Here is a 25,846-nt window from a genome sequence, read left to right as displayed (position 1 = left end):
GGTTTGGCATAAAGTAGGAATGGGGGGACTTGCAACTTCTTAAATGTTGCTGGGCTTGCAACTCTCATGATCCTTGACCACTGGCCATGCTGGTTAGGGCTGATGGGATTTGGGAAGTTTGGAGAACTATGGGTTCCTTATCTGTGGTGTAAATTGAAAACCGCCCTGTGAGGATATCAGAGTAGCCCAGCTAGATTAAACCATCTACCGTGGTACCTCGGGTTACATATGCTTCAGGGTTACATACGCTTCAGGTTACAGACTCCGCTAAACCAGAAACATTACCTCGGGTTAAGAACTTTGCTTCAGGATGAGAACAGAAATCGTGCACCGGCGGGACAGCAGCAGCAGGAGGCCCCAGCTAAAGTGGTGCTTCAGGTTAAGAACAGTTTCAGTTTAAGAACAGACCTCCAGAACAAATTAAGTACTTAACCCGAGGTACCACTGTAATCCTGTCTCTTCTGTCCATCGGTAGCCCTGAACATGGCCTCTGACTACTCACAAGTGTGGCCATTCCTTGGTGTCGTTATCTTCTGACTCCTGCTGTTCCAAAATCAATTTGATTTGATTTATTGTGTTTCTAGGCTGCATTCCTTTCAAATGAATCCCAAAAGCGGCTTACAAACAATAAAGAGAAGGAGCATATGATGGAACGTAACAGAACATCACAAATGCATCACAAATCAAATGGAATAATTAGCAAATCATCACTGTAAAAACTATTAACAGTCCATAAAACACTGATAACAAAGCAACAACCCAAAAAACACAAGCTAAACATCGTGATTAAAGCAAAAAGTCATATTATATGCTTTAACTGCCTTGGAGAGGAGGAAAGGGACTGTGTCACTGTTGGCGCTTGGATGCCGGATGACGGCCAGAAATGAACCAGGAGCAGTGGGATGGAGAAGGCTTGGGGTCAAAGGACGAAGCAGGAGGTAGGACTGAGGAGAACAACCCAGGGGTCAGGACTGAAGGGCAATAAAAGGATATGGGAATATACTGTACGTCAGAGCTCAGGAAGTGTTTGTTCTTCAACTGGAACAAGAAGCTTCTTCCATAGCTTTCTGCCCAGGAGGATCCGTAGACCAGCCTGGGTGGGTGGAGCCACTCCAGGGCCTGAGGGTATTTCATTGAGAAGCTGTCACCTGCATTTCAGAGGCTCAGCGTGGGGCAGCTGTCCACAGATCACAGCTGCTCCCGGCAGTTAATCAGCCCCATAGGAATCTGTATCCTGCCTCACGTTGATTTTCGGAGCGGGCTTCCTCCGAGCTTGATCTAGGGGAGAAGGCTGTGCAGCTCAGTTGAACGTGCTTCTGCAGTAGGCAAGCTGGCCAAAGTTATGCCCCTGTTGCGGATATGCATCCTTTTTGCCTATATTCCAAAAAGAGAGAACTTCCTTCCCAGGTTATTGGCGAAGAGGGCCTTCTTGATGCTGTCAAGTCCACACAGGGGCTACTTAAAACTCAAGTTGCCCTGAGTTAGAGGAATCCTTTCCCTTGGAACATTAGCTGAAACCGGAAACTTTACAGTTCGTGGCTTCCTCAACCTCATTCATTCGTTCCCTTTCTTCAAAATATTTATAGGGTTGAATGATCTCAGTAAGCGCAGGCTAGGCTCCACTCAAGCAGGGCTTCCCTCCCACATTTTGGTTTCTTATATTATTAAATGGGTGAGGTTTGAGCACTACAGACCCTGGCTTTTCAACCTTTATGTGTAAGCATTCCAGAACCGCACAGCCAGGTAGTGATGGAACCACCAGCTTGGATGGCTTTGGAAAAGTCTTATCCTCCTTTCATTAGTCTAATCCTATCAACGGCTACAAACCGTGATAACTATTTTCTGCTTCTGTGCCGAACACCAGTTGCTGGAGAACATGAGAAGGGAGATGCTGTTGTTCTCATGTCCTGCATAGTTGGCTTTCCACAGGCATCTGGTTGGCCACTGTAAGAACAGGATGCTGGACTAGACGGGCTGTTGGTCAGATCCTGCAGAGCTCTTCTTATGTGTTAATGTCTGTCGAAAATGATGTGGGTGCATGAGAAACAGTGCATTCTTGCAGATTTTACATATCTGCATTAATAGGAAGCTACCTATGGATTTATCCTTCCTAGTGGGCTTGTGTCAGGAGACTTACACAAGTGTTGGTATGTTTTTGCTTGTGAACAAGAGTTTCCATTCTCCATTGATGGAAAAAGTGACAATACAGATTATTGCCACATGGTGGCGCCAAGTAAGTAGGATTTGTAGCTTTCAAACTTCAGTTGCAACACGGAGAACAAAAAAACCCAAAAGCACCGCTTCTTGATTTTTATCTTTGCTCTTAATGATTTCTGCTATCAGTTGATCTAGAGCACTTTACTTCGCGGTGTGCCTTGCAGAAATCTCTCCTTTCCATTGACTCCGATCAGTGCCATATCCCTGTAATAGTGTAATAGCCTCTTAACTGCTGTCTCCTTTAGTTCACAGCATTAAGTTTTATAATTTATATAGTCCAAAAGGCCACTTCTCATGTCCTCTTGCAAGAATCTCATGGTGACATTACACATGCTGTACGTGTAGTGAGTTTAAGGGGTACAGCGTTGCCCGTTCAGGTGATCATTACTTGACTTAATATACTGAGATATGAACAAGCCTTTTGCCGTAAGTGTGGGAGCGAATTTGGGCAACCCACTATCAAACTGGGAAGCCTCTAATTAGCCACAAGCTTCCAGTCCCCCCGCCCCTTGAACTGGGAAACTATCAATTTCAGTTTGGTAACAAACCAGGAAATTCAAAGCTGCTTTTGATTATGTATGGACTTTATAATTGATTTTATACAGTGGTACCTCGGGTTACATATGCTTCAGGTTACATGCGCTTCAGGTTACAGACTCCGCTAACCCAGAAATAGTACCTTGGGTTAAGAACTTTGCTTCAGGATGAGAACAGAAATTGTGCAGCGGCAGTGGGAGGCCCCATTAGCTAAAGTGGTGCTTCAGGTTAAGAACAGTTTCAGGTTAAGAACAGACCTCCAGAATGAATTAAGTTCTTAACCCGAGGTACCACTGTACTTGACAGCCATTTGGGCAGGCAAGTGGTATGTAAATTAATAAGCAGTGGTAAACAATGAACTTCACACCATGGTTTAATATCCTGACTTCTCTGAAACTGGTAACCGTAGTCCAGTGGCGTAGCGTGGGGGGTGCCAGGGGTGCCGGCCGCACCGGGCGCAACTTGGGCAGGGGCGCACTCGCACTAGCAGCTCTCTGCCCCTACTAAAATCCACTGGTTAGGGAGCCCGCGCTCACTCGGCTTGGCGAGGAGGTCGCAGAAGGGGGAGAGCAAAGCCTTCTGCCGCTGGCAAAAAAAGGAGAGGAAGCCGGGCGGGCGGGCGGGCTGGCTGGCTCGCGGGGGTCTGGCTGCGCCTGCTGCTGCCGTTGCCGCTGCTGCCGGGCTTTGACAGCTTGGCGAAGCGGAGGGAGAGGTAATTGCGTCTCTCTTTCCACTGGCCGCCTGGGTAGTGAGCCGAGCGGAGCAGGGAGTCTGGCGAGGGGGCGGGAAGAGACTTTCCCCCCTTTTTCCCACCTCGCCTGGTCAAAAAGGAGAGCGGAGTCTCCTCAGGGTGCCCTCAGGCAGGGCAGGGCAGGGCAAGGCAAGCAGAGCGAGGAGGAGAGAGAGGGGAAGGGGGGGGGGAGCAGCCAGGAAACGACGCGGTGTGGAGGGGGAATCAGTTAAGGAGAGAAGCCTCGCTGCTGCTGCTGCTTGGGAGAGTAAATTACTGTACTTGCCTTGCCCCGGGTTAGGGGGCGCAAATTATTTGCCTTGCCCCGGGTTGGGGGGCGCAAATTACTTGCCTTGCCCCGGGTGCTGATAACCCACGCTACGCCGCTGCCGTAGTCCCCTATTTGGACGTAACCGGAAACTATGGTTGGTTGAATACTTCCTAGTTTGTTTGCCTGTGCCACAAAGGGGCTGCATGCCCTGACCAAAAAGCACGTCATAGCTCTTCTAATAATAATAATAATAATAATCTGAGAGATGTTTGATCTCCTAAGCACAGCCAGTGCAATAGAAGGGGGTATATTTCCATGAGCATTTACTTTTGGAACTCCTGAGAAGACCCCTCTCTACCTCAGTGGAGTTTGCATCAAATACCAAACGACTGCAATAAAACTTCAGATTGGTTTGCATATGAGCCCTTAGTAGTTCTTGCTACTAAATGGTTGCCATCCTGCCAACATGCAACATTAGTGTGAAAATCAGATGAACCCAGCCTTTTCTCAGTAGCTCAACCAGCATTTATTCTTACCGTATCTGTAAGTTGCTAAAAGGACTCTTCCCCACCTGCTTTGTTTAGTATAGTGGGGATCTGCTTCCCTTTCCATAATTAACATGTGCACATACAATCACCTAGTTTATTATCCAAAGGATAGAATAGAATACAAAAAGAAAAAGGGAAGCAGATTTTTATAGTGCTCTAGACTTTTTTTTAAAAAAATTATGCTGGTGCTGATGATTCCGTTGGCTGCTGGATTTGAAAACTATTTGGAATAATAGAATCCTGGGACCCTGAGGGTCATCTAGTCCAACCCCCTGCAATGCAGGGATCTCAACTAAAGCATCCAAGACATTCAGAGGCATTCAGATATATGGAAACATAGGAGGCTGCCTTATACCAAATCCTCAGAGGTTTTATTTACAATTAAGCAGTATACAGATTCAATTAAATACACAAATAAATAAATAAAATCTGTTTGACTGCCTTGGCCAGTACAGTGGTACCTTGGTTCTCAAACTTAATCAGTTGGAGGATGGATGGCGGCTGATGGATTGAGGTTGAATCCTGACAAGACAGAAGTACTATTCTTGGGGGACGGGGGCGGGCTGGTGTAGAGGACTCCCTGGTCCTGAATGGGGTAACTGTGTCCCTGAAGGACCAGGTGCGCAGCCTGGGAGTCATTTGGACTCACAGCTGTCCATGGAGGCGCAGGTTAATTCTGTGTCCAGGGCAGCTGTTTATCAGCTCCATGCAGGCTGCACTGATGATAGTCATTGTTTGGATGGGGGGCTTTTATCCATTTCTGCACTCACTCACTCACTCACTCAATCCATCAATAGCTGAACTGGGACCCACACAGTCACAAAAACAAATTAACTGAAGAAGCCGCAAAACAAAAAACGCAAAATAAATAGCAAAAACAAAAGCACCAAATATAAGCTCCAAATATCACCTCAGAACACTGCAGTTGGAAATGGAAGGCTTTATTGGGGCGACTCAAATTAGCAGCACAACAGGAAACATAGGGGGACTCAAAATGGAGCACGTTTGATTTCCCCCCCAAAAAAGTTTGAAAACTGGAACACCTACTTCTGGTTTTGCAGCATTCGGGTTCCAAGTTGTTTGTGAACTGAGCTGTTTGATAACCGAGGTACCACTGTATTGTCTGCTTGGACTGGAAGCAGCTTCCCAGGGTAGTGGGAAGAGGTTTCTCTCACTGCCTGCTAACTGATCCTTTTAACTGGAGCTCACTGGGTTTGAACCTGGGGAGATCTGCATTCAAAGCATGATAGAATTCATAATGCTATGTTGTCAAGGATTCGGTAATGGCCATATATGGTCAAGGGGCCAGGGGCCGGGACCTTTTTCAGAGTTGAGGGCCGCATTCCATTATGAGCAACCTCCTGGGGGCCACAAGTGTGTGGGGCCAGAGGAAAAGGTAGGCAAAGCAGCAAACCCATAAATCTTACCTGTGAGTGGCAGGCTAGTTTCTACAGTATCACACACCACTCCATCCAAGCAAGCAAGGGGCATTCAAGGGCACATTCCTGCAAGGCAAAAATGCTCAAGGAGAGTGGAGTGTGTGGCCGAGGAGGTGTGGCCTGGAGAATCATAGAATCATAGAATCATAGAATCATAGAATCATAGAGTTGGAAGAGACCACAAGGGCCATCGAGTCCAACCCCCTGCCAAGCAGGAAACACCATCAGAGCACTCCTGACATATGGTTGTCAAGCCTCTGCTTAAAGACCTCCAAAGAAGGAGACTCCACCACACTCCTTGGCAGCAAATTCCACTGTCAAACAGCTCTTACTGTCAGGAAGTTCTTCCTAATGTTTAGGTGGAATCTTCTTTCTTGTAGTTTGGAACCATTGCTCCGTGTCCGCTTCTCTGGAGCAGCAGAAAACAACCTTTTTCCCTCCTCTATGTGACATCCTTTTATATATTTGAACATGGCTATCATATCACCCCTTAACCTCCTCTTCTCCAGGCTAAACATGCCCAGCTCCCTTAGCCGTTCTTCATAAGGCATCGTTTCCAGGCCTTTGACCATTTTGGTTGCCCTCCTCTGGACACGTTCCAGTTTGTCAGTGTCCTTCTTGAACTGTGGTGCCCAGAACTGGACACAGTACTCCAGGTGAGGTCTGACCAGAGCAGAATACAGTGGCACTATTACTTCCCTTGATCTAGATGCAATACTCCTATTGATGCAGCCCAGAATTGCATTGACTTTTTTAGCTGCCGCTAAAAAAGTCCTGAGGACCAGATAGAGAGGTCTGAAGGGCTGCATTACACCCTCAGGTGTGAGGCCCTGCAGCCTTGATACAGTCCAGTTCTATGGCAAATGCCACTCACAGGAACAACATTTATTCTGACTAAAATTCAGCCTACAGTGTGGCTCACTGAGAGCGCCAGACAGTGGGAGAGAGGTCCCCATGCACCTAGGAGAGGAGGGGCTTCTTTAAAGAGTCTCTCTAAACCAGAGGCTCTCAGACTTATTTGGCCTACTGCCCTCTTTTCAGAAAAAAGAAATTCTGTAAGCGAACAAACAGGAAGATGCAGTGACAAATTTGCATTCTTTTATGTATCTCTATTTCTACCTACCGTATTTTTCGCTCTATAAGACGCACCCAACCATAAGATGCACCTAGATTTTAGAGGAGGAAAACAAGAAAAAAAATATTCTGAATCAAATGTTGTTGAAGAGGCTTTGTGTGGCTATCCCTGAAGCCAGAACACCAAGAGGGATTGCTTCGCAGCTCTCCCTCTTGCTGTTCTGGCTTCAGCAATAGCTGCACAGCCAGCATTCGCTCCATAAGATGCACACACATTTCCCCTACTTTTTTTGGGGGGGGGTGCGTCTTATAGAGCGGGAAAATACGGTACATCCTACAACACGGTAAACAAAGATGTTGTTGCAAAGAAGACACCTTAAAGCTTGAAGTGATAAAATTATTTATTAAAATCAACCATAGTAACATTCACATTGCACACAGAAAAGTAAGACAATGAAGGATAATAACGTAAAAATTATGAATAACATTGAAAATAGTTCTAATGAGAAGGACGAACCTTCTGTCTTTTTGCTTCTGTTGCCCCCTTATTTTTATTCAACGCTCCACAATTGCATCCGAGGCTACTACTGCCCCCCTGGATCATTCCAGCGCCCCCCCCGTGGGTGGCACCCCTCATTTCAGGAAACACTGCTTTAAACCCATCAGTGTAAACCTCCCCATTTCTTGATAACCAGAGCAAAGCTTCTTCATCACTCAGCACTAACAGTGGAAGCAAGCATTGCTATTTCCTCCTTGGATCCATCATCTGAACTGGTCTTTCTGGTTACATATGAATCTTCGGTCCATCTCGATGTCTACATCAACTGACAGCAGGTTGAACCTGAGACCCCTTTGTGTGCAACAGAGATGCTCCTAGCCAAGACCCTCCCCTTGGTGTTAACGTTTACGTGCTCTCCAACCAAGAGAAATTGAAACTCAAGGAGATGTGCCTATATCTCTGTGGCTTCACCCTTTCATCCTGGGCTTAGCTCTACCAAGAAATGTTGGCCATGGTGCCAAGTTGCTGAAGAGAGCCGGATCTTCTGAGGCACAGAACTGTCAAGGAAATTACCCTTGCTTATCAGTGGATTTGGAACCCTTTGGTGGTGCGGCATTGTTGCTGTTGTTTTTCGCCGTCCCTCGTCGCTCTTCTGTCACATGGTTTCCACTTACAAGTCTCTCCAAGAAAACTGATCTGCCTGTCGCTTCAGGGCAAAAGCGGTCGCCTGCCAGTCTCCGTTTGGAAGCTGGAAAACTAGTAGCGCCTGATGGCTGCCCAAGGCTCAGGTACAAGGAGTGAAACCTCTTGGCCCAAATTCTGTTCCTTGGGGATGGTCCAAGGAGAGAGAGAGAGAGAGAGAGAGAGAAAACGACAGTGGTGTCCAGTGAAATAACAAGAGAGCAGGACCAGACGGAAGGATTTTATTTTTTGCTTTTTTTTGGAAATGATCCAGCTGTGTGTTTATATATTTGAAATCCAACTTAACTCTAAAGCACAGGCTGGGTAATGACCTTCAAAACAAAGCAAAAGCACGATAGATAAGAAGAAACCCCGTCGTGTCATGGTGGCGGTCCTAGTGTTTTGACTAGGGAGATACTTGGCAGGGGTAACGTGGGGCCCCAGATGTTGCTAAACTACAGTGGTACCTTGGGTTAAAAATTTAATCCGTTCTGGAGGTCTGTTTTTAACCTGAAACTGTTCTTAACCTGAGACACCACTTTAGCTAATGGGGCCTCCTGCTGCTGCTGCCGTGCACGATTTCTGTTCTCATCCTGAAGCAAAGTTCTTAACCCGACGTACTATATCTGGGTTAGCGGAGTCTGTAACCTGAAGCATCTGTAACCTGAAGCATCTGTAACCCGAGATACCACTGTACATCGGTCACACATGTATCTATTAGGAACCCTCGTGTGTGAAGCTGCCACTCGTGCCCCTTTCTCCTATCGCCCCTAGCTAGTATGGCCAATAGTCAAGGCCGATGGGAGCTGTAACCCAACAACATCTGGAGGGCCAAAGGCTCCTCACCTCTAATGTAACTGCATGGCTGAGGCCCAGAGTTCACAACCCAGCGAGATGGGTTACTTCAGGGATGTCCAGCATGGTTGTCTCCAGATGTTGCTACAACCCCACTTACCAGGCTGGCTGGGGCTGATGGAGACCATCGTCCTCTTGACTACCACAGGCATACACGGCAACAGCCAGAACAGGGATAAGGAACCTGTGGCCCTCCAGATGTTGCCAGGCTCAACTCTGATCAGCCCCAGCTACCATGGCCAGTGGGCAGGGATGGTGGGAGTTGTAGTCCACCAACACCTGGTGAGGCATAGGTTCCCCATCCCTGCCCTGGAACTGCGCTGGCTCTGCTTGGACTTTGCAGCTCCAGTTGTAGAGAAAGTCATGCTCGGGCCTCCTGCTGCTGCCCCTCCTGTCTTTGATCATCAGCTTCCAGAGCAGTCTGAGGTCGGTACACCCCTCCAGGCCCATTGATTGCCCTCTGATTTAGTGAGCAGCCTCCTTCTTAATTGACCCTTTGCGGTAGTCCTCGAATGACCCATGTGCCACATAACTACGTTGCCCGCCCTGTCTTCAATGTTGATTTAAAAATCAACAAGCGAGAAATCTGATTCCTTTATAAGCAAAAGCAGTGGCTTTCCTATTTGTTTATTTCCCCCCTTTAGGGAATTCTTCCCAAGTTGACACGGTACTGTTTTATTATTTGGTGAGGTGCCTTGAGCATTTTAGAGGATTGCAGGGAATGGAAACCATTTTAAATAAAGAAATATTGGCCGCAGAATCTCTGCTGGCCACAGAGCATCCTGGGAATGTTCTGGGCCCCTGTTGCCATTACTCACAGAGCACTGCATGGGAATACTGGGTAGTGTTCCCTAGTAGCACCTCCACTGCCCTTCTCCTTGCATCTGGTTGCTCTTTATTTATTCCTATTTTGCTTTATGTACTGCGTTGATCTTCCACCTTTTCCCTGCAAGGAGATGAAGGTGGCACACATAATTCCCCAGTCCTCATTTAATCCCCACAACAACAGTCTGAGGTAGGTTAGGCTGAGAGGCAGTGGTCTTTGAGAGGCTGCCCATTGAGCTTAATAGCTAAGTGGGGATTTGAACCCTGGTCTCCCAGTCCCTAGACTGACACTAAACGCCAACCCGCTCACAATTTCCTACATGGAAGTTCAGAGGTCTATGGAAGTTTGGCAGTGTGTGAGGAGGTCCTAGTACGAAGGCAGCAAAGTACACCCGTGCTATGGGTAGCTAATCTGAGGCTCATCAGCCCCAGTCAGCATGGTCAATGGCCAGGAATTATGGGAGTTGTAGTCCAAAAGTCTAGAGAGCCACAGGTTCCCTGTTTTACCCTTTTTTGCAATTCAATTTGCAAAAAATGGAAAAAAGATACTTCAGTATCTTCCAGGAAGCGTGTAATACAAATATTTTTCCTGCAGCCCCTGTATCCAAAGTTATGTTTGCTGTTCAAGCTGCTGTAGCTGGTTTCCCAGGATCAGGCGTCTGCTAGGTTCCTCTTTGTTGCCTAACAAGTTCCTTTTGTGCTACTCTGATTCTTGGCCATCTCTGCCTTTGCTAGATTGAAAGCTCTTCCAGAGCAGAATGCAAAGGGAACTGGAAAATATCGCGCCTTCCTTCCCCACTGTTCAGAGGTTGTGTGTGAACAACCTCAGCACGTGGCTATGAAAACAGCCTCCTCCTGTTACTGTAGTCTTTATGCTGGAACATGGAGCGCTTCTGGCACCATTTTGTTTTCTTGTCGGCAGTAAGAAGCTGTTGCTTCTCCCTTTGTGTTTTGTCTTGATCCAAAGCCCAGATTTGAAATTTCAACCAGCACAATAAAGCACCCATTGTCACAGAACCAGCTAAGAAGAGGAAACAAAATTATCTTACATCACCTTTAACGAGATCCTTTAAATGCCAGCCTAAAGAAAGAGGCAGTAGTCATTCTGGGAAGTGCTCCACCTTTGATTTTGAGAGATAGTCAAAGGAAAGTTTCCTTCTCCATGGAAGGCCAAAGCCTTATTTACATCCCGAACCAGCAGCAAGGGGACTCCTGCCCTGTGGCATGCTGCTGTGATTTGAAGACCAAGCTGCGGGAGGCAGTGGAAGACAGGAGTGCCTGGCGTGCTCTGGTTCATGGGGTCACGAAGAGTCGGACACGACTAAACAACTAAACAACAATTGGGAAAACCCCACCTCAATGGGTCTTCCTTAAAGGGCCTTTGGACAGTAGTTCAGAGCCATTTGAAGCATCTGATGAGGCTATGCCCAGCCTCAGCTTGCTTCCCCCCTTTCTCCACCCCTCTCCCCTCTCCCTTGTGTCTTTTTAGATTGGAAACCTGAGGGCAGCTGTTCTTGTAAACAGCTCAGGAAGCTCTCTCTCTCTCTCTCTCTCTCTCTCTCTCTCTCTCTCTCTGTGTGTCTCTCTCTCTCTCTGTGTGTGTGTACTAAAGAGCGGGGTAAAATACATTGAATAACTAGATAAATGAACGTTAGGAGTGGGATTTCAAAATTACAGTGGAGCATTTTCTAGTTTTCTAAATGGAGCTGCCTTCTGCTCTGCTGCAATGCTTGGGGGTGGAAAGGAGGATACCTTCTAAGCAGGTTTTGGGGGCACAAGTGGTACGGGGTGGCGGAGGAGGGAGAGGAAAGGGAAGTCCCACTGGGCAAAATGAACCCTGCTTGCACAACCTTAGACATTGCCTGATACCCTGTCATAGGATCCAACCACGTTGTTTTGCTACCATTTTAAGGTGAGGAGAGGTAAAACTACAGTTGTGTTTACTATGCTGCAGTTGAAATACTCTTTCTGTTAGAAACAAGGAGACGTGCAGAATGGCACCTGGCGCCAGTGGGAAGATCTCTCTGAGCTATAGTTTATATCACATCTCCAAAACTTTTTCTGTAAATCTTTTAGTCTAGTAACCTACATGCACTGGAGTCCTCAAGATGGTTCCTCATCCAGGAATCCTCAAAATGTTTTGGACTGCAATTCCCATCAGCCATTGCCAGGGGTTAGGGGTGATAGGAATTCTACTTCAACAACATCTAGAGGACATCAGGTTGGAGGAAGGCAATTCTAGAGCTTCTAATCTTTTATTATTATTATTATTAATGTGACTGGCGTTTATTGATGATCAAATGCTACTTCCCTCAAATGGCCTCTCCTGAACAAATGACTTCCACACCGAGAGCGCCTCATCCCTCTGCTTGCAGTTGTCGAGCCCTGAAGCCTCTACTGTGAAATTAACAGAGTTCTTTATTGATAAAAACAACAACACAAATTGATTATCTCATTTGCTTTTGAAGCCTACCAAGGAATGTAGTTGACATGTACCATAAATGAATGAATGCAACTCTCGTCTTGTTTTCAGTTAGTGTGCTTTTATAGAGTAGTTTTTCAAATTATTATCTTATTTCTGTAAGGCTCGAGATGCAATATTAACTTTCTATAGTTGGTTAGTGCTGCAGTTTTGACCCACCATAGGTCATGCTGTAATTCAGTCACAGCCAATGTTTTAATGAATTGTTAAGCTTAACACTGGACAGATTAAATACTCTGCCCATCATACTTGAGGTATTGGCTGTACAAAAAAACCAGTTTCGAAACTACTGTCGTTGCAGGAAACACTGTTCCTGCATAAGGTTGTGAGGCAGCCCTTGGATATTTGGGGCAGAAGGATTTCCAAGGTAGGGCAGTGTTAGGGTATCTGCACCACATAGACCCAACTTTCCCCATTTGGCCTGCAAGCAACACCCATGTACCCTGTACCTGAACTCATACATGGGTGAGGCTTGGCCCTGCCAATCGACCCCCTTCCGCAGCTTCTGGGGTGCCCGACAACCAGTTGCGGCAACCAGGGGCTGGCATTGAAACAGCTGCTGAAACATAGCAAAAAGCCTTTTAGCATCGCCTTGCTGCCTGCCAAGCGCTTTGAATAATAATAATATAATAATAATAATTTATTATTTATATCCCGCCCATTGGGCTGAGTTTCCCTAGCCACTCTGGGTGGCTCCCAATCGAGTGTTAAAAACAATACAGCATTAAATATTAAAAACTTCCCTAAACAGGGCTGCCTTCAGATGTCTTTTAAAAATAAGATAGCTGCTTATTTCCTTGACATCTGATGGGGGGGGGGCGTTCCACAGGGCGGGTGCCACTACCGAGAAGGCCCTCTCTCTGGTTCCCTGTAGCCTCACTTCTCGCAAGGAGGGAACTGTCAGAAGGCCCTCAGTGCTGCATCTTTTTTTTTTTTTTTTTAGAATAATATTTATTACCTTTTCCAACAATTTAAACACTACAAAAAATAAAAACAATACAATACAATACAATACAAAAAAACAAAAAAACACTACATTACACTAACAAAACACTAACATTAAACAACAAAACAAAACAAACACAGTTTAAAACACATCAAAAAATTTCAATATCTTATCTTTCATTCACTTATTTCCGCGACCTCCTCACACCTTCCTTTTTGTATTCCACTTCTATTAATTTTTCCAGCAATTCCTTTCCATCTTCCTCTTTTTTTAATCCTATAATTATCTTAAGACATTCTAACCTTATTTTCCCTTTAATACCCTATTAATCTATTTATCCTTAATTCCTTATAACATTTTTACTAAAGCCATATAACTTCATTCCAACATTTTCCTAACATTCATTAATTTTACAGTATTTCCGTGAATAGTCTTTAAACTTTTTCCAGTCTTCTTCCACCGACTCTTCTCCCTGGTCTCGGATTCTGCCAGTCATTTCCGCCAATTCCATGTAGTCCATCAACTTCATCTGCCATTCTTCCCGGGTGGGAAAATCTTGTGTCTTCCAATATTTTGCGATGAGTATTCTTGCTGCTGTTGTTGCATACATAAAAAATGTTCTATCCTTCTTTGGCACCAATTGGCCGACCATGCCCAGGAGAAAGGCCTCTGGTTTCTTCAGGAAGGTATATTTGAATACCCTTTTCATTTCATTATAAATCATGTCTCAGAATGTCTTAATCCTTGGGCATGTCCACCAAAGGTGAAAGAATGTACCTTCAATCTCATTACATTTCCAACATTTATTATTGGGCAAATGGTAAATTTTTGCAAGCTTGACTGGTGTCATGTACCACCTGTAAATCATTTTCATTAAGTTTTCTCTTAGGGCATTACATGCCATAAATTTCATACCTGTGGTCTATAACTGTTCCCAGTCAGCCATCATTATGTTATGTCCAACATCTTGTGCCCATTTAATCATAACTGATTTCACCATTTCATCCTGAGTGTTCCATCTCAGCAACAAGTTATACATTCTTGACAAATGCTTAGTTTTTGGATCAAACAATTCTGTTTCCAATTTTGATTTTTCCACCTGGAAGCCAACTTTTTTGTCCGAATTATATGTCTCCATTATTTGGTAATAATGAAGCCAATCTCGCACTTTATTTTTCAATTTTTCAAAGCTCTGCAATTTTATTCTGTCTCCATCTTGTTCCAAAATTTCCCAATATTTCGGCCATTTGGCCTCCATATTGAGTTTTTTCTGTGCCTTCGCTTCCATTGGTGACAACCATATATCCTCTTTTAAGCACAGTTCAAAAAATCCAAAGTTAGTATCAATTTTCAGTTACTTTTACTCCTTTTTAAGAACAACCGGAGACAGTAGAAACAATGTATTTCTCTTGTAGCTAACTGTCAATAAACGTTATAAGCGCTATCAGTGTATATTCCAAAAGACATCAGTCCTGCTAGCAACCCGTTTCCAGGGTCTGAGCAGCGGTATTTTAACACTCTTCACTCTCTCCTGCAGGCGTATTTAGACCACAACTCCCCCCCCTCTTCTCCTGCCTCCAAGGGGGGGATTTAATATTCTTTACAGATGGAGATTCAGTCTTTTACAATAGGCTTTCCAAGACTTCAGCTTGCAGCCTCATTGCTTCAGTCTATTTACAAAAGGGGAAGGCGGACTTCCTGTATTAAACCTCCCAGTTACAATGCCAAATTAAACTTTAAAAAAACCAGTTCTCCCGCCTCAGCTCTACTCACGGGTAGTTACTTTAAAGTCAAATTGTCCACAGGAAAAAGTCAGCGCTCTCCGGCAACAGCTATGTGGCTTCGCTCTGTGGAAGAAGCAGTCGATTCAAAGCACCGCGCCGCTCACCTCACGTCGCTCCGGACCCCCGAAACCGGGTTTCCCCGCGAGTAAGGGAGGCGCAAAAGGTGCCTGCCGAATCCCACGCTCACAGGCTTCTCCCACCTGTGATTTTTTGCGGGTCTCCGCCTTCGCCGTGGCGGCCAGACCCAATTCCCACGGGGCAAATTCCTTCCGATCAGAGGAATTCTGCCATTATCAGAGGCACCAACCCGGAAGTCCATCCTCAGTGCTGCATCTTAGTGTCCGGGCAGAATGATGGGGGTTGAAATCCCAACATGCTTTGAAACCCCACCCACCTGTCAGATTTAACCCTTGCAGCAGATCCTGATAAAGATCTGGCCCTTGGGGACAAAATGGTCCCCAAGTAGATAGGACTTTGGGTTGCCCCTTACTGAAACCCTGGAGAGGTGCTGCCAGTCATTGTTAAGAATACTAAGCTTGATGGACCAAGGGTCTGACTGCCAATACAAGACCTCTGTTTCTGTGGCCAAGAAGAATTCAATTTGACCTGACCAGCTCAGATGCTGATCCAAATAAAAGACAGATCAACCCTTTAAGTGTAACAAGAGGTTTGCGACGAGGGGAAGCAAATGGCTAGAAGCCTGTATATGTTGCGTAGTAAGCTGTGTCGATTCCCCCCCTTCTTCTTTTTTAATATTCTGTTTGCAGTAACGGTGAACAGAGCATCTAAAATAACCACTTTCACATTGCAACAAACACATCATCATTTGCTTAAAAAGAGTTATAATTACAGTTGACGAAGCATGGCCACCATAAAAATGCATTAGTTTAGCTTGACACATTAATTACCTGTTTTTGCAGATGTTTTTATATATTGTTGTGCGAACAGTTTACAAAATAATTACAGGAAAGTCATATGGAAAACAAGCTAAGGGGGTGGTTTCTCGCCCAAATATTTTCATTCATGTGAATTTGCGTGAGGCACAGCTGCTGTATAGCAAATGGGGAGGGAGGGAGAGAGAAAGAGAGAGAGAGAGAGAGAGAGAGAGAGAGAGAGAGAGAAGAGGAATCTCGAAGGGTTTTTTTTTATTTGAAGGTCTCTGTCATCAGCATTAACACACTTTTTATATCTTTCTTCAGAAGAGGCTAGTTTTTTCAAACATTTAAAATGACATTGCTCATTTTCTTTTCTTTTTTCGAATCTGACTGATTTAGGTGAAAAGCTTTGATCTTTATCAAATGAAACACAAATATCTGCTGGTATCTTGGAAAACAACTAAATAGAAAATGAATCTTTTGTTTGAAGTGGGGTGACCTTGCATGATCTTGCCATCAAGAAAAATTAAAAGCTTTAACGCAGTTAACACTTGTATTCCTATATACATATGAACCCACAAAGCACTGAAAAAAAGAAAGCATCTTAAGGTGAACTTAGGAGAAATGCCTATTGAATACCTCAAGATATGTGCTAGAAATATGAATTTTTACAATTTGATAATAATTAGCAATTTCTTTGTCTTGTGTTTGATGTTTATGCGATGAATAGAATCGGAGGCACGTGCAGCATGTTAATTTTTAGTTGTTAAAAACTCAAAATATATTGTTTATAAGCAGCAGTCTCTTTCATTTAAAGAGGAACAAGGAAAATAGAATCCTCAACTTTATCCTTAACACCTCAAAAATTCTAAGCTAGAAAACGTTATCATTGAATGAGATATTAAATTCTATATGTGTGAGTGTATGTGAGTGTGTGTAATAGATGTTAATGTCCAGAATTTGGTGACAACAATTTTGTTAATTCTATACCGCCCATCTGGCTGGGTTGCCCCAGCCGCTCTGTGTGGCTTACAGCACATCTAAAAACATAGTAAAATGCCAAACATAAAAAAAAAACTTCCTGATAGAGGGGAATCATGCAAATGCAAACAATCCCAGATGAATTTTATGAATATCTGTGATACTGAAGCCAAATTGAGCAGTAGTAGTTGGAGGTTATGTAAATACTACTAGGTAGAATTACTTAGTAGTTAGAAGCTTCCAGCAACTCACAACTATGATTTGGAACACAAATGGAAAACCACTGGGTTGTTGCCAGCACTGAACATGTGGTATTCCACTCGCACAACTGGACTTCCTCTTCTCTTCCTGTGCGCCTGTAAAATCTTCTCCAGAAGGTCCTCCAATCCTCTGAAGCAGATTCTGAGGCGGTGTGTATGCTCTGTAGGGGAGAAGAGAGAACCACTGTACGAGTGGAAGTTTACTTTGCTAGCGAAAAAACAGCCTTGGATACAACCCACTGATTTGAGCTGAATCTACAGGAAGACAAAATCTCAGAGGTGGCAGATTTTTAACACTCTTGTCTTATATCACACAGGGGAGTCAAGTCCAACACGCCGTGAAGCAGTGAAGAGGAAGACTTCGGAATATCTGATGAGAGCAGAAAAAATTTCAAGCCTCTATTGTAAACCCTCATCAGAAGATGCTTCAGTTTCTGGAGTAGGTTCTTTTCTTTTTACAAAATGCAAAATAATATAAAGTTGTACCTCGGAAGTCAAACAGAATCCGTTCCGGAAGTCCGTTCGACTTCCAAAACGTTTGGAAACCAAGGCGGGGCTTCCGATTGGTTGCAGGAAGCTCCTGCAGCCAATTGGAAGCCACAGAAGCCCTGTTGGACGTTCGGGTACCAAAGAACGTTAAAAAATGGGAACACTCACTTCCGGGTTTGCAGCGTTCGGGAGCCAAAACGTTTGGCTCGCAAAGGCGTTCAGCTTCCAAGGTACGACTGTAATCTCTCTTGGAGTGTTTGTATGTGTTCCATGCATAGTTGTTTGCTTCTCCTTATGAATTACAGAAGCAGGATTCTGCCAGATAAGCAAATATGTACAGCTTTGGACCAAAGCATTGCAGGAAGTGGAGAGGGAAGGCTGGCCATAATTAAGGCACTATCCTTGCCATTAGAGAGAGGGAAGCAGCTATCTCAGGTGGCAGATTTGGGGGCAGGGAATGCCAGGGAAACATAGCTGTGTCTGCCATGTGGCTTGCACTGTGCCACGTGCTGTCCTCAGGTGCAGGGAAGGATGGTGTTTGGCCATCAACATCGGAGTCAGATTCTACTGCCAGTTTTTGTGCATGGTATTTTGGGGTGGTGGTGGGCATCATCTTGACTTTTGCTTCAGGCAGACCATAGCTTCTCTGTCCTGTTTGGCTCATCAGCAGTTATTCAGCTTATTCATGGGTTTTCAGCTTAAGAAAGAAGAATGCCGGATTAAAGATTGCAATTCACAAATGAAAAATAAATAAATAATAATAAATAGAAAAAGGCCAGTACTAAGTATCGAGCGCCACCTTCAAATATCTAAATGGCTGTCACGTGGAAGATTGAGCAAGCTTCTTTTTCCTGCTCTGAAGGGTAGGATCCATACCAAAGGATTAAAGTTGCAAGAAAGGATATTTCACTAAACATCAGGAAGAACTTTCTGACAGTAAGAGCTGTTTAACAGTGGAACAGACTCAGGAGGTTGTGGACTCTCCTTCCTTGGAAGTTTTAAAGCAGAGGTTGGATGGCTGTCTGCCATGGATGCTTTAGTTGAGACTCCTGCATTGCAGGGGGTTGGACTAGATGACCCTTGGGGTCCCTTCCAACTTTACAATTCTATGACTGCATGATTCTGAAACGGGGGCACAAAAACAGCAGTAGCACCACCCTCTGAGGAAAGGGTTTTTAAAAAGTCTTGTTTGGGCAGGGTGAGAACAAGGAAGTTTGCAGGTGGATTTCTTCAGGTGTTAACTTCCAGACTGTAGATGCAACAATAGAAAAAGCACAATCTCACATCCCAGCTTTTTTTTTTTAAGTTGGAGGTTACGGAGAAGCCTCTCCTTCTAATTTGGAGGGGAGGCGAGCAGACAGGATTGCACAGGAGAAGATGTTCTTTTAAAGTAATGATAAGGGACACCTTGGTGATATGATAGTCTTTGAACATTAAGGCGCTTCTGAAGCCATCTTCAGTGCGATCTTTACATGGGGATTTTTCCAGCGAGGAGTGATCGTTAAAACATTTGCAGGAACTGGGGTGGTAGCTCTTGGACTTGGAACTGAGAGAACGAGATACATCCTTTAACAAATCTTGACTTTGCCCTTCTTCAGCAACAGCCAAAAAATAAAATAAAAGATTCCCTGAGGACCTTTCTGTTCTTAGCTTAGATGTCTTTTGCTGCAGTCACACAAAACTGTGTGTGATTGTCGATGACTGCTCTCATGTAGCAAACGTTAAAAGTTCCAAACTTCCTGTCTGTCTACATTTGTATCACAGAAGGACAAAAAAGGGCAAATGAGTCTTTCATCTTACTTTGAACAACCCTAAGAATAGTTGAAGGCAGCTAGTTGCTGTGAATAGGCAAAGGGGTAAATTAATCTCTGCCTCTCTGAATGGTGATTGCCTTTTGTTGTTGTTTTCTGTTTTGAGGGAGGGTTTGGGGGGCGAGAAAAAACAAAACAGGGAAAAGAAGCCTCTTTTACTCCAATAGAACTCCCCAGATGAGCTTTGGAGGACGTTCCCCCCCCCCACCTGAGGGCTGCTTAATTTTTAGTGGTATATTTGTGCATTGGGATGTTATGGTACAGGGTTGGCCTTAAATTCCCTTCAGGTTCTTTCCAAGCTTAGAATGTAGATCCACTTAACCAAAGATTAAATTGATTGCATAGCAGGAACTCCTGTGTGGAAATTTGTATAATTACCACAAGTATTTCAAGTATTTTGCCAAAGGTGGATGTGGTTTGAGAGAGGCATCAGCATACAGCCTAACATTGCGGCCTGGCCTATATAGGAGGGGCCAGGCAACACCTTAAGCCTCCTATTTATAAAACCCTATGGACTATTGACTTCACTGGATTCTGTGGGACAAACTTAGATGGATTGCAGCCAGGGTCATGGCTGAGAGGAGGCAGGTTTAACATTTTACAAAATGTCACACTGTATCTCTGGCCCCCAACTGGTATGCTCATGTTTGGGGTTTCTGTCAGCCTGGAATGGTCCCCATGTAGGGAAAAATTCCATGTCACACTATGTCAATGATTCTGTCAAGATAGGCATTTCGGCTGGAAAGCTGGGATGAGATCCCCTCCCCTCCCCTTGCTCACTGTTCTGGGGCTCCAGCCCAATTTTGTGGAGCATGGAGGGAGTAGAGTGGGGAAGCCCCCATTTTGCCAGCGGAAGTCCTTGCTCTGCCCTCTGCTGGATTCGTTAATTGAACCCCACCCATAGTGTTTTTGAGGGCTTATGAGAAGGGAGGTGAGAAAGAAGAAAAAGACATTTGTTTATTTTTGCATCTTGCCCTCCTGAAACCTCCCCACAAACTAGAACCATTTTTTCCCTTTTAAGCAGGGCAAATAGAAGCTTTCATGCGTACAGCTGCACTTCCCTGTAGAGATTTGTGCTGCCACCAGGAGGAGTAACTTCTTAGAGCATAAAATGGGGGAAAGGGCTGTTTGGCTTAACCTCACTGCTCTCTTGTGCATTGACACAGAAGTAGACGGTCTGCACAGAGGTATTGGGGTAGGTTTTTACTAAGGCCACATTCACACCACACATTCAAAGCACTTTCAACAATTATGGTTTCCTCCAAAGAATTCTGGGAGCTGTCATTTCTAAGGGTGCTGAGAATTGTTAGGAGACCCCCCATTCACCTCACTGTAGCTCTCAGAGTGGGTTAACACTCAATCCCTCCTCAAAAGTTAACTGGGAATTGCAGCTGTTTGAGGGAAATTGGTGTTTCCTAACATGCGGGTGGCGCTGTGGTCTAAACCACTGAGCCTCTTGGGCTTGCTGATCAGAAGGTCGGCGGTTCGAATCCCCACAACGGGGTGAGCTCCGGTTGCTCAGTCCCAGCTCCTGCCAGCCTAGCAGTTCGAAAGCACGCCAGACACGTGCAAGTAGATAAATAGGTACCGCTCCGGTGGGAAGGTAAACGGCGTTTCCCTGCGCTGCTCTGGTTTCGGTGTTCCTTTGCGCCAGAAGCGGCTTAGTCATGCTGGCCACATGACCCAGAAAAAGTGTCTGCGGACAAACGCCGGCTCCCTCGGCCTGTAAAGTGAGATGAGCGCTGCAACCCCAGGGTCGTCTGCGACTGGACTTAACTGTCAGGGGTCCTTTACTTTTTTTTTAAACAACTAATCTAATTAGGGAATTTCTGCCTTCTGTCAAAATGTGACTGATTTGGGGGTGTGGCAGATTAACGCTCTCTTCTGCCTCACTTGGAGTTGTGACCACTAAGTGCTTCTTCTTGGAGGGAAAGGATGTCCCTTAAAGGTAAAGGTAAAGGTAAAGGTACCCCTGCCCGTACGGGCCAGTCGTGTCCGACTCTAGGGTTGCGCGCTCATCTCCCTTAAGAGGCCGGGAGCCAGCGCTGTCTGAAGACACTTCCGGGTCGCGTGGCCAGCGTGACGAAGCTGCAGCTGGCGAGCCAGCACCAGCACAGCACACGGAAACGCCGTTTACCTTCCCGCTATAAAGTGGTACCTATTTATCTACTTGCACTTAGGGGTGCTTTCAAACTGCTAGGTGGGCAGGAGTTGGGACCGAACGACGGGAGCTCACCCCGCCGCGGGGATTCGAACCGCCGACCTTACGATCGGCAAGTCCTAGGCACTGAGGTTTTACCCACAGCGCCACCCGCGTCCCTTACTTATATGTTTATGGTTGGGGAGCCAGAATTAGGTTCACGATCCATAATTAGTTTAAAGTCAGGCTATTTAGCAAATCACTTTCCTGGTTTTAGGGTTGTTGTTTTTCTAATGAAAGTAAAGACTGAATAATGGCACAAAACATTGCCTGTAGTTTCCCTGCTATACTTTTGTCACTCTTATTTTTGTTCCTCTTCCTTCAAACCCAGAGTAATGGATACGGGTGGGGTTTCTATAGCAATGCACCCGAGATTCCTTGCATGCACAAAGAACTGGGGAAGTGTCTAAATTCTTAATATTTTTTTCTTAAAATATTAATATTCCTTTTTGCCACATTTCCATTTTCAGTGTCCCAGCGGTTTATTTACTATCAACTCCCCCTTCTTCCTTTTTTGCATTAAGGACAAACAGCAAACTTCTTTCATCTTCCCTCTCTCTGATTTATGATAAATTTAGTTTCCTTCAGCCTGGCATTTGCTCCAGCAGGCAGTCTTCCTTCAAGTACCACCCTGATTGATGTTGTAATCTTTGATATCTTCCATTAGCCTCCAGGATCACTAAGTTCAAGGCCCTCTTGGAACCTAAGGAGCCCTGCCGAGGAACTGAAGGCCTTTAGAGTCCTTGGGGTGATTGACAAGGTAATTCTTCAGTGTCTCTTCAAGAGTTCAGTCATAAATCGACTGCATGCTGACATTCTGTCTTTGAAGCTGCGGATCTTAAGGATATGAAACAAAGAGGGAAAATGACTCAAATGCATCTGCACTTTAAAATAACAAAAGTAGAAGGGGGGAGGGAAAGGCTTTTATCTAAGCAATTCATGTAAGGTCATGCAAAATATATTTGAGCTAAAGAATATGGTGCCAGTCTGCAAAAAGGGCCCAGTGAAATTTTTATATTTTAAAGAAACGCTATGCCCCGGCTACTATGCTGTAGCTAAAAACATGCCAAATAAGGTGCCAGGTTGCTTCCAGGAATGGCAACTTTGAAAGAAAGTAAGACGGAAAATTGTGCATCCTGTCCTCCCCAAAAGATGACGTCCCCCATTTTACTCAAAAGGTAAGTGTAAATGCTGCAAATGCTGACAAACAGGTTCTCAAGGCATGAATATTTCGTTTTCTTTCAACTTTGGGTGCAACTTGAAGAAAGGCCCAGAAGTAACTTCAAAACAGGAGTTCCTCTAGGATGGGTCATCTCTCCCCACTTGCTATGCTCCAGTTTTGCCTCCCTCCCCCCGCCCCCCGTATTGGAGCTGGACAAACATTTTGTGGCTGCGTACACAGCATACGTACAAAGTACATGTGTGAATGGGATGCTGGACTAGATGGGCTACATATCCTGATCCGGCACGGCTTTTCTTATGTTCTAGGAAAGACAGCAGTTTTGGTCTTTCAGTATTAGGTGAGACAGAAACATGGAAAAATATATATACGTTCAGTTCAGTTGGTGTGAGAGTCTGGGGAGTTAGTTGGAGGTTTGCGAGAGTGTGTGTGTGTGTGTGTGTGTGTGTGTGGCGTAGGGCAACAGAGGAGAATAAAAGTGAATTTTAAAAAGGTGTTTCTCCTTGTTCTTTTCAATCCCCCCAAGTTAAAAACTATGGGGAAGAAAATGATGGTTCCCTACCTCCTTGTTTTTAGTATATGTGGGATAAAATACCTCCAGATTCCATCCAGGGTAATTTCGTTTTGTCTTGAGTAAACATTTATGAACAAGATGTGGCTCTTGTAAGCCTAATTGAGAGACCAAAGAGATGCTGCGATTAAAGTGACTGCCCTGGTTAAGTATAGCCAATTAGGGATCCAAGTCAAACTTGGGTGACATGCTAATGAAATGGGCTGTTTAACTTTTAAAGGCGCACTTCTTCATTCAGCATTTAATCTGCCAGCCTTTTGATGGTTCCTTGTAGTCACTCAGATGAGGTTCATTTCTTTCATTTATTTGAAAATTTTAAATCTGCCCTTTCATAGTGTGCATTTGATCTGTACTCTAAATTCTGAGTTTAGCACCTCAGTTGCAAGGTGGAAATGCCTGGTTCATATGCCAGTTCAGTCACATACTCTCACAGGATAGTGTTGCCAGGGACAGAGCATGTGTGACCTGCAGGGTGTGTTTGTGTGCATGAGTTTATGTGTGTTTGTGTGACGGAGAGAGAGAGAGAAATGAGTGTGGCTGTATGCTTTCCCACAGCAAGTATTGGCTCCTCCTACTCTTGCTGTGTTGCTGGCAACTATTTTCCAAGGGAATGTGGCTCTTCATGGTGAGCTGGGAAGTTCTCGTATCTTTGATTTAGGTAAACAATCCTCTTTTTCTTAGGATAAGCATACTTACATGGTTATTTGAATTATTGAGATAGTGAATAAGAAGCATGAGACCTGCTATAGAAATAACACACACACACACACACACACACACACACACACTGCAAATCAAGAGTCTTCATATATTATATATAAGTCAAGACTCTTGACTTGCATAACATTTTACTTTGAGTGGCGGTTACAGATGCCCAACCCTTTCATATCCAAAATATTGAAAATGCCAGATTCCCAAAGCATATGAACTAGGCCAGGCATAGGCAAATTTGGCCCTCCAGATGTTTTGGGACTACAACTCCCACCACCCCTAGCTAACAGGACCTAGTGGTCAGGGATGATGGGAGTTGCAGTCCCAAAACATCTGGAGGGCCGAGTTTGCCTATGCCTGAACTAGGCTCATGCACTAGAATTCTTCTGGCAGGTGAGACTGTCTTCTGTTTGCTATAAATGGAGATGGCTGTTGAGGGGAGGGAGTTAGATATGTTAGGCTGAGAAGGAGGGAGGGAGCAGGTTTCTTTCTGTACAACCCTCCCAGCCAAGGTCCCAACACTCTGTTTGGATGCTGGAGCCATTTGCACCCATTGCCAGATCAGGACTTTGCAAGTGGCTCAAATTTCTTATTATTAGTATTAATTAATTAAATTTCTATACCACCCTTCATCCGAGGATCACAGGGCAGTTTGCAATATAAAAACACAAAGTACACAACACAGTAACAAGCAAAAACAATATTCCTCACAAAACTGAACTGAATAACCGTTGTCTCTGAACACAATAACCGTTGTCTCTCATATTCCCCTCTACCTCTGATGTTCCTCTACGTCATATTTCATGCTGCTAGCCTATTCAGGCAGGGACTACCAATGTTTCTTCTTGCTACCCTGTAAGGGACCTTGTGCACTGATAATCATGTTCTTATTGCACTGTGTCCATGTTCAGAAATATGATCGCTGTTGGGAAGGAGTGGGCAGCCCACTGCTTGTTGGTTAGAAATAAAGACCAGAAATAAAGACACAAGAAATAAATACAAATACCTGATGGATGTCAGTGCGATAAAACGTGTGGCCTTGGGAATAACTAGTAACATCTCCCTTTCCGCTGCGATGTATGATGCATTAAGCTTGCAATGCTAGGAGACCTCTCAGTAATATATTGCCGCCTTGACTGCAGACCTCTTTGGTCAGACCGCTTAGATTTGAGTCAATTTAGTTCCATTTCCTCCAGTATCACTAGGTCAGGCTTGTAAGTCAACGTCTTTTTCATTCTCATCTGCTTACATCTGCTTATAAGGGTCTGATCTGGTCTGGTGTTCCTTTCTTTGCGTATTTATTAAAGAGCCTAGACAGCAAGAGCAATTTGACCAAGCCGATGATAGCTTTCAGCTGTGTATACTGTATAAATCTGTAAGACGGTGGGATGGTCCAGGAACGACTTAACCTCCTAATCCTTCACCAGGAGGGATGGAGCAGATAGCTGCAAGTCTTGGGGTGCATCCATGTGTGGGATTCACCCACTGCTGGTGCACAAGCCAGAACTGTTTGCATAGGAGCAGGATGGAGCTTGAGCACTTCAGCGGCGGAGACCTGTGAGATGCTGGCAGTCTGTTAGCGGAAGGCAACAGTCACTGCCTTCTAGGCCAGCCTTGCAAATAAGGGGAAAACCGAAGATCAGCAAATACAGAGCTTGCCAGATGTGCTCAGCCTCTCTTTTGCTCTCACTTGCTGGCAAGCAGAAATCAAGAGGAAGAAAGGGCAGCCAGCAAATGAGGATTTTTTTGCCGCCTGAAGGAGGTTTTTGCAGGTGGTCTAGGGCCAGGAATAGCCAACTGGCAGACCAGAGGCTGAACCAGTTTCTATTTAGCTCCTTGTGGTCTTACTTTTCTTTAATCAATGCATGGCGAAAAAAAGG

At 44.8% G+C, this 25,846-nt stretch overlaps 1 protein-coding gene across 3 annotated transcripts in view; it reads left to right on the top strand.

Moving 5' to 3' along the window:
• RPS6KC1 (ribosomal protein S6 kinase C1) overlaps positions 1–25,846 on the top strand; it is a 96,475-nt gene that overhangs the window by 32,560 nt on the left and 38,069 nt on the right. For all 3 annotated transcript variants that reach the window (XR_014154534.1, XM_081854563.1, XM_081854564.1), the window contains 2 exons: positions 17,322–17,443; positions 22,172–22,264. Coding sequence is in view for 2 of the 3 variants with exons in the window: in XM_081854563.1 (XP_081710689.1) it covers positions 17,322–17,443; positions 22,172–22,264 (215 nt within the window). In the remaining variant the exon portion in view is untranslated. The remainder of the gene's footprint in view (positions 1–17,321; positions 17,444–22,171; positions 22,265–25,846) is intronic.

Source organism: Podarcis erhardii, assembly GCF_964252035.2.
Source record: "Podarcis erhardii genome assembly, chromosome: 3".
NCBI classification, from domain to species: Eukaryota; Metazoa; Chordata; class Lepidosauria; order Squamata; family Lacertidae; genus Podarcis; species Podarcis erhardii.
The sequence above is the reverse complement of the archived record's forward strand: the minus strand, read 5'-3'. Positions and strand labels throughout refer to the sequence as shown.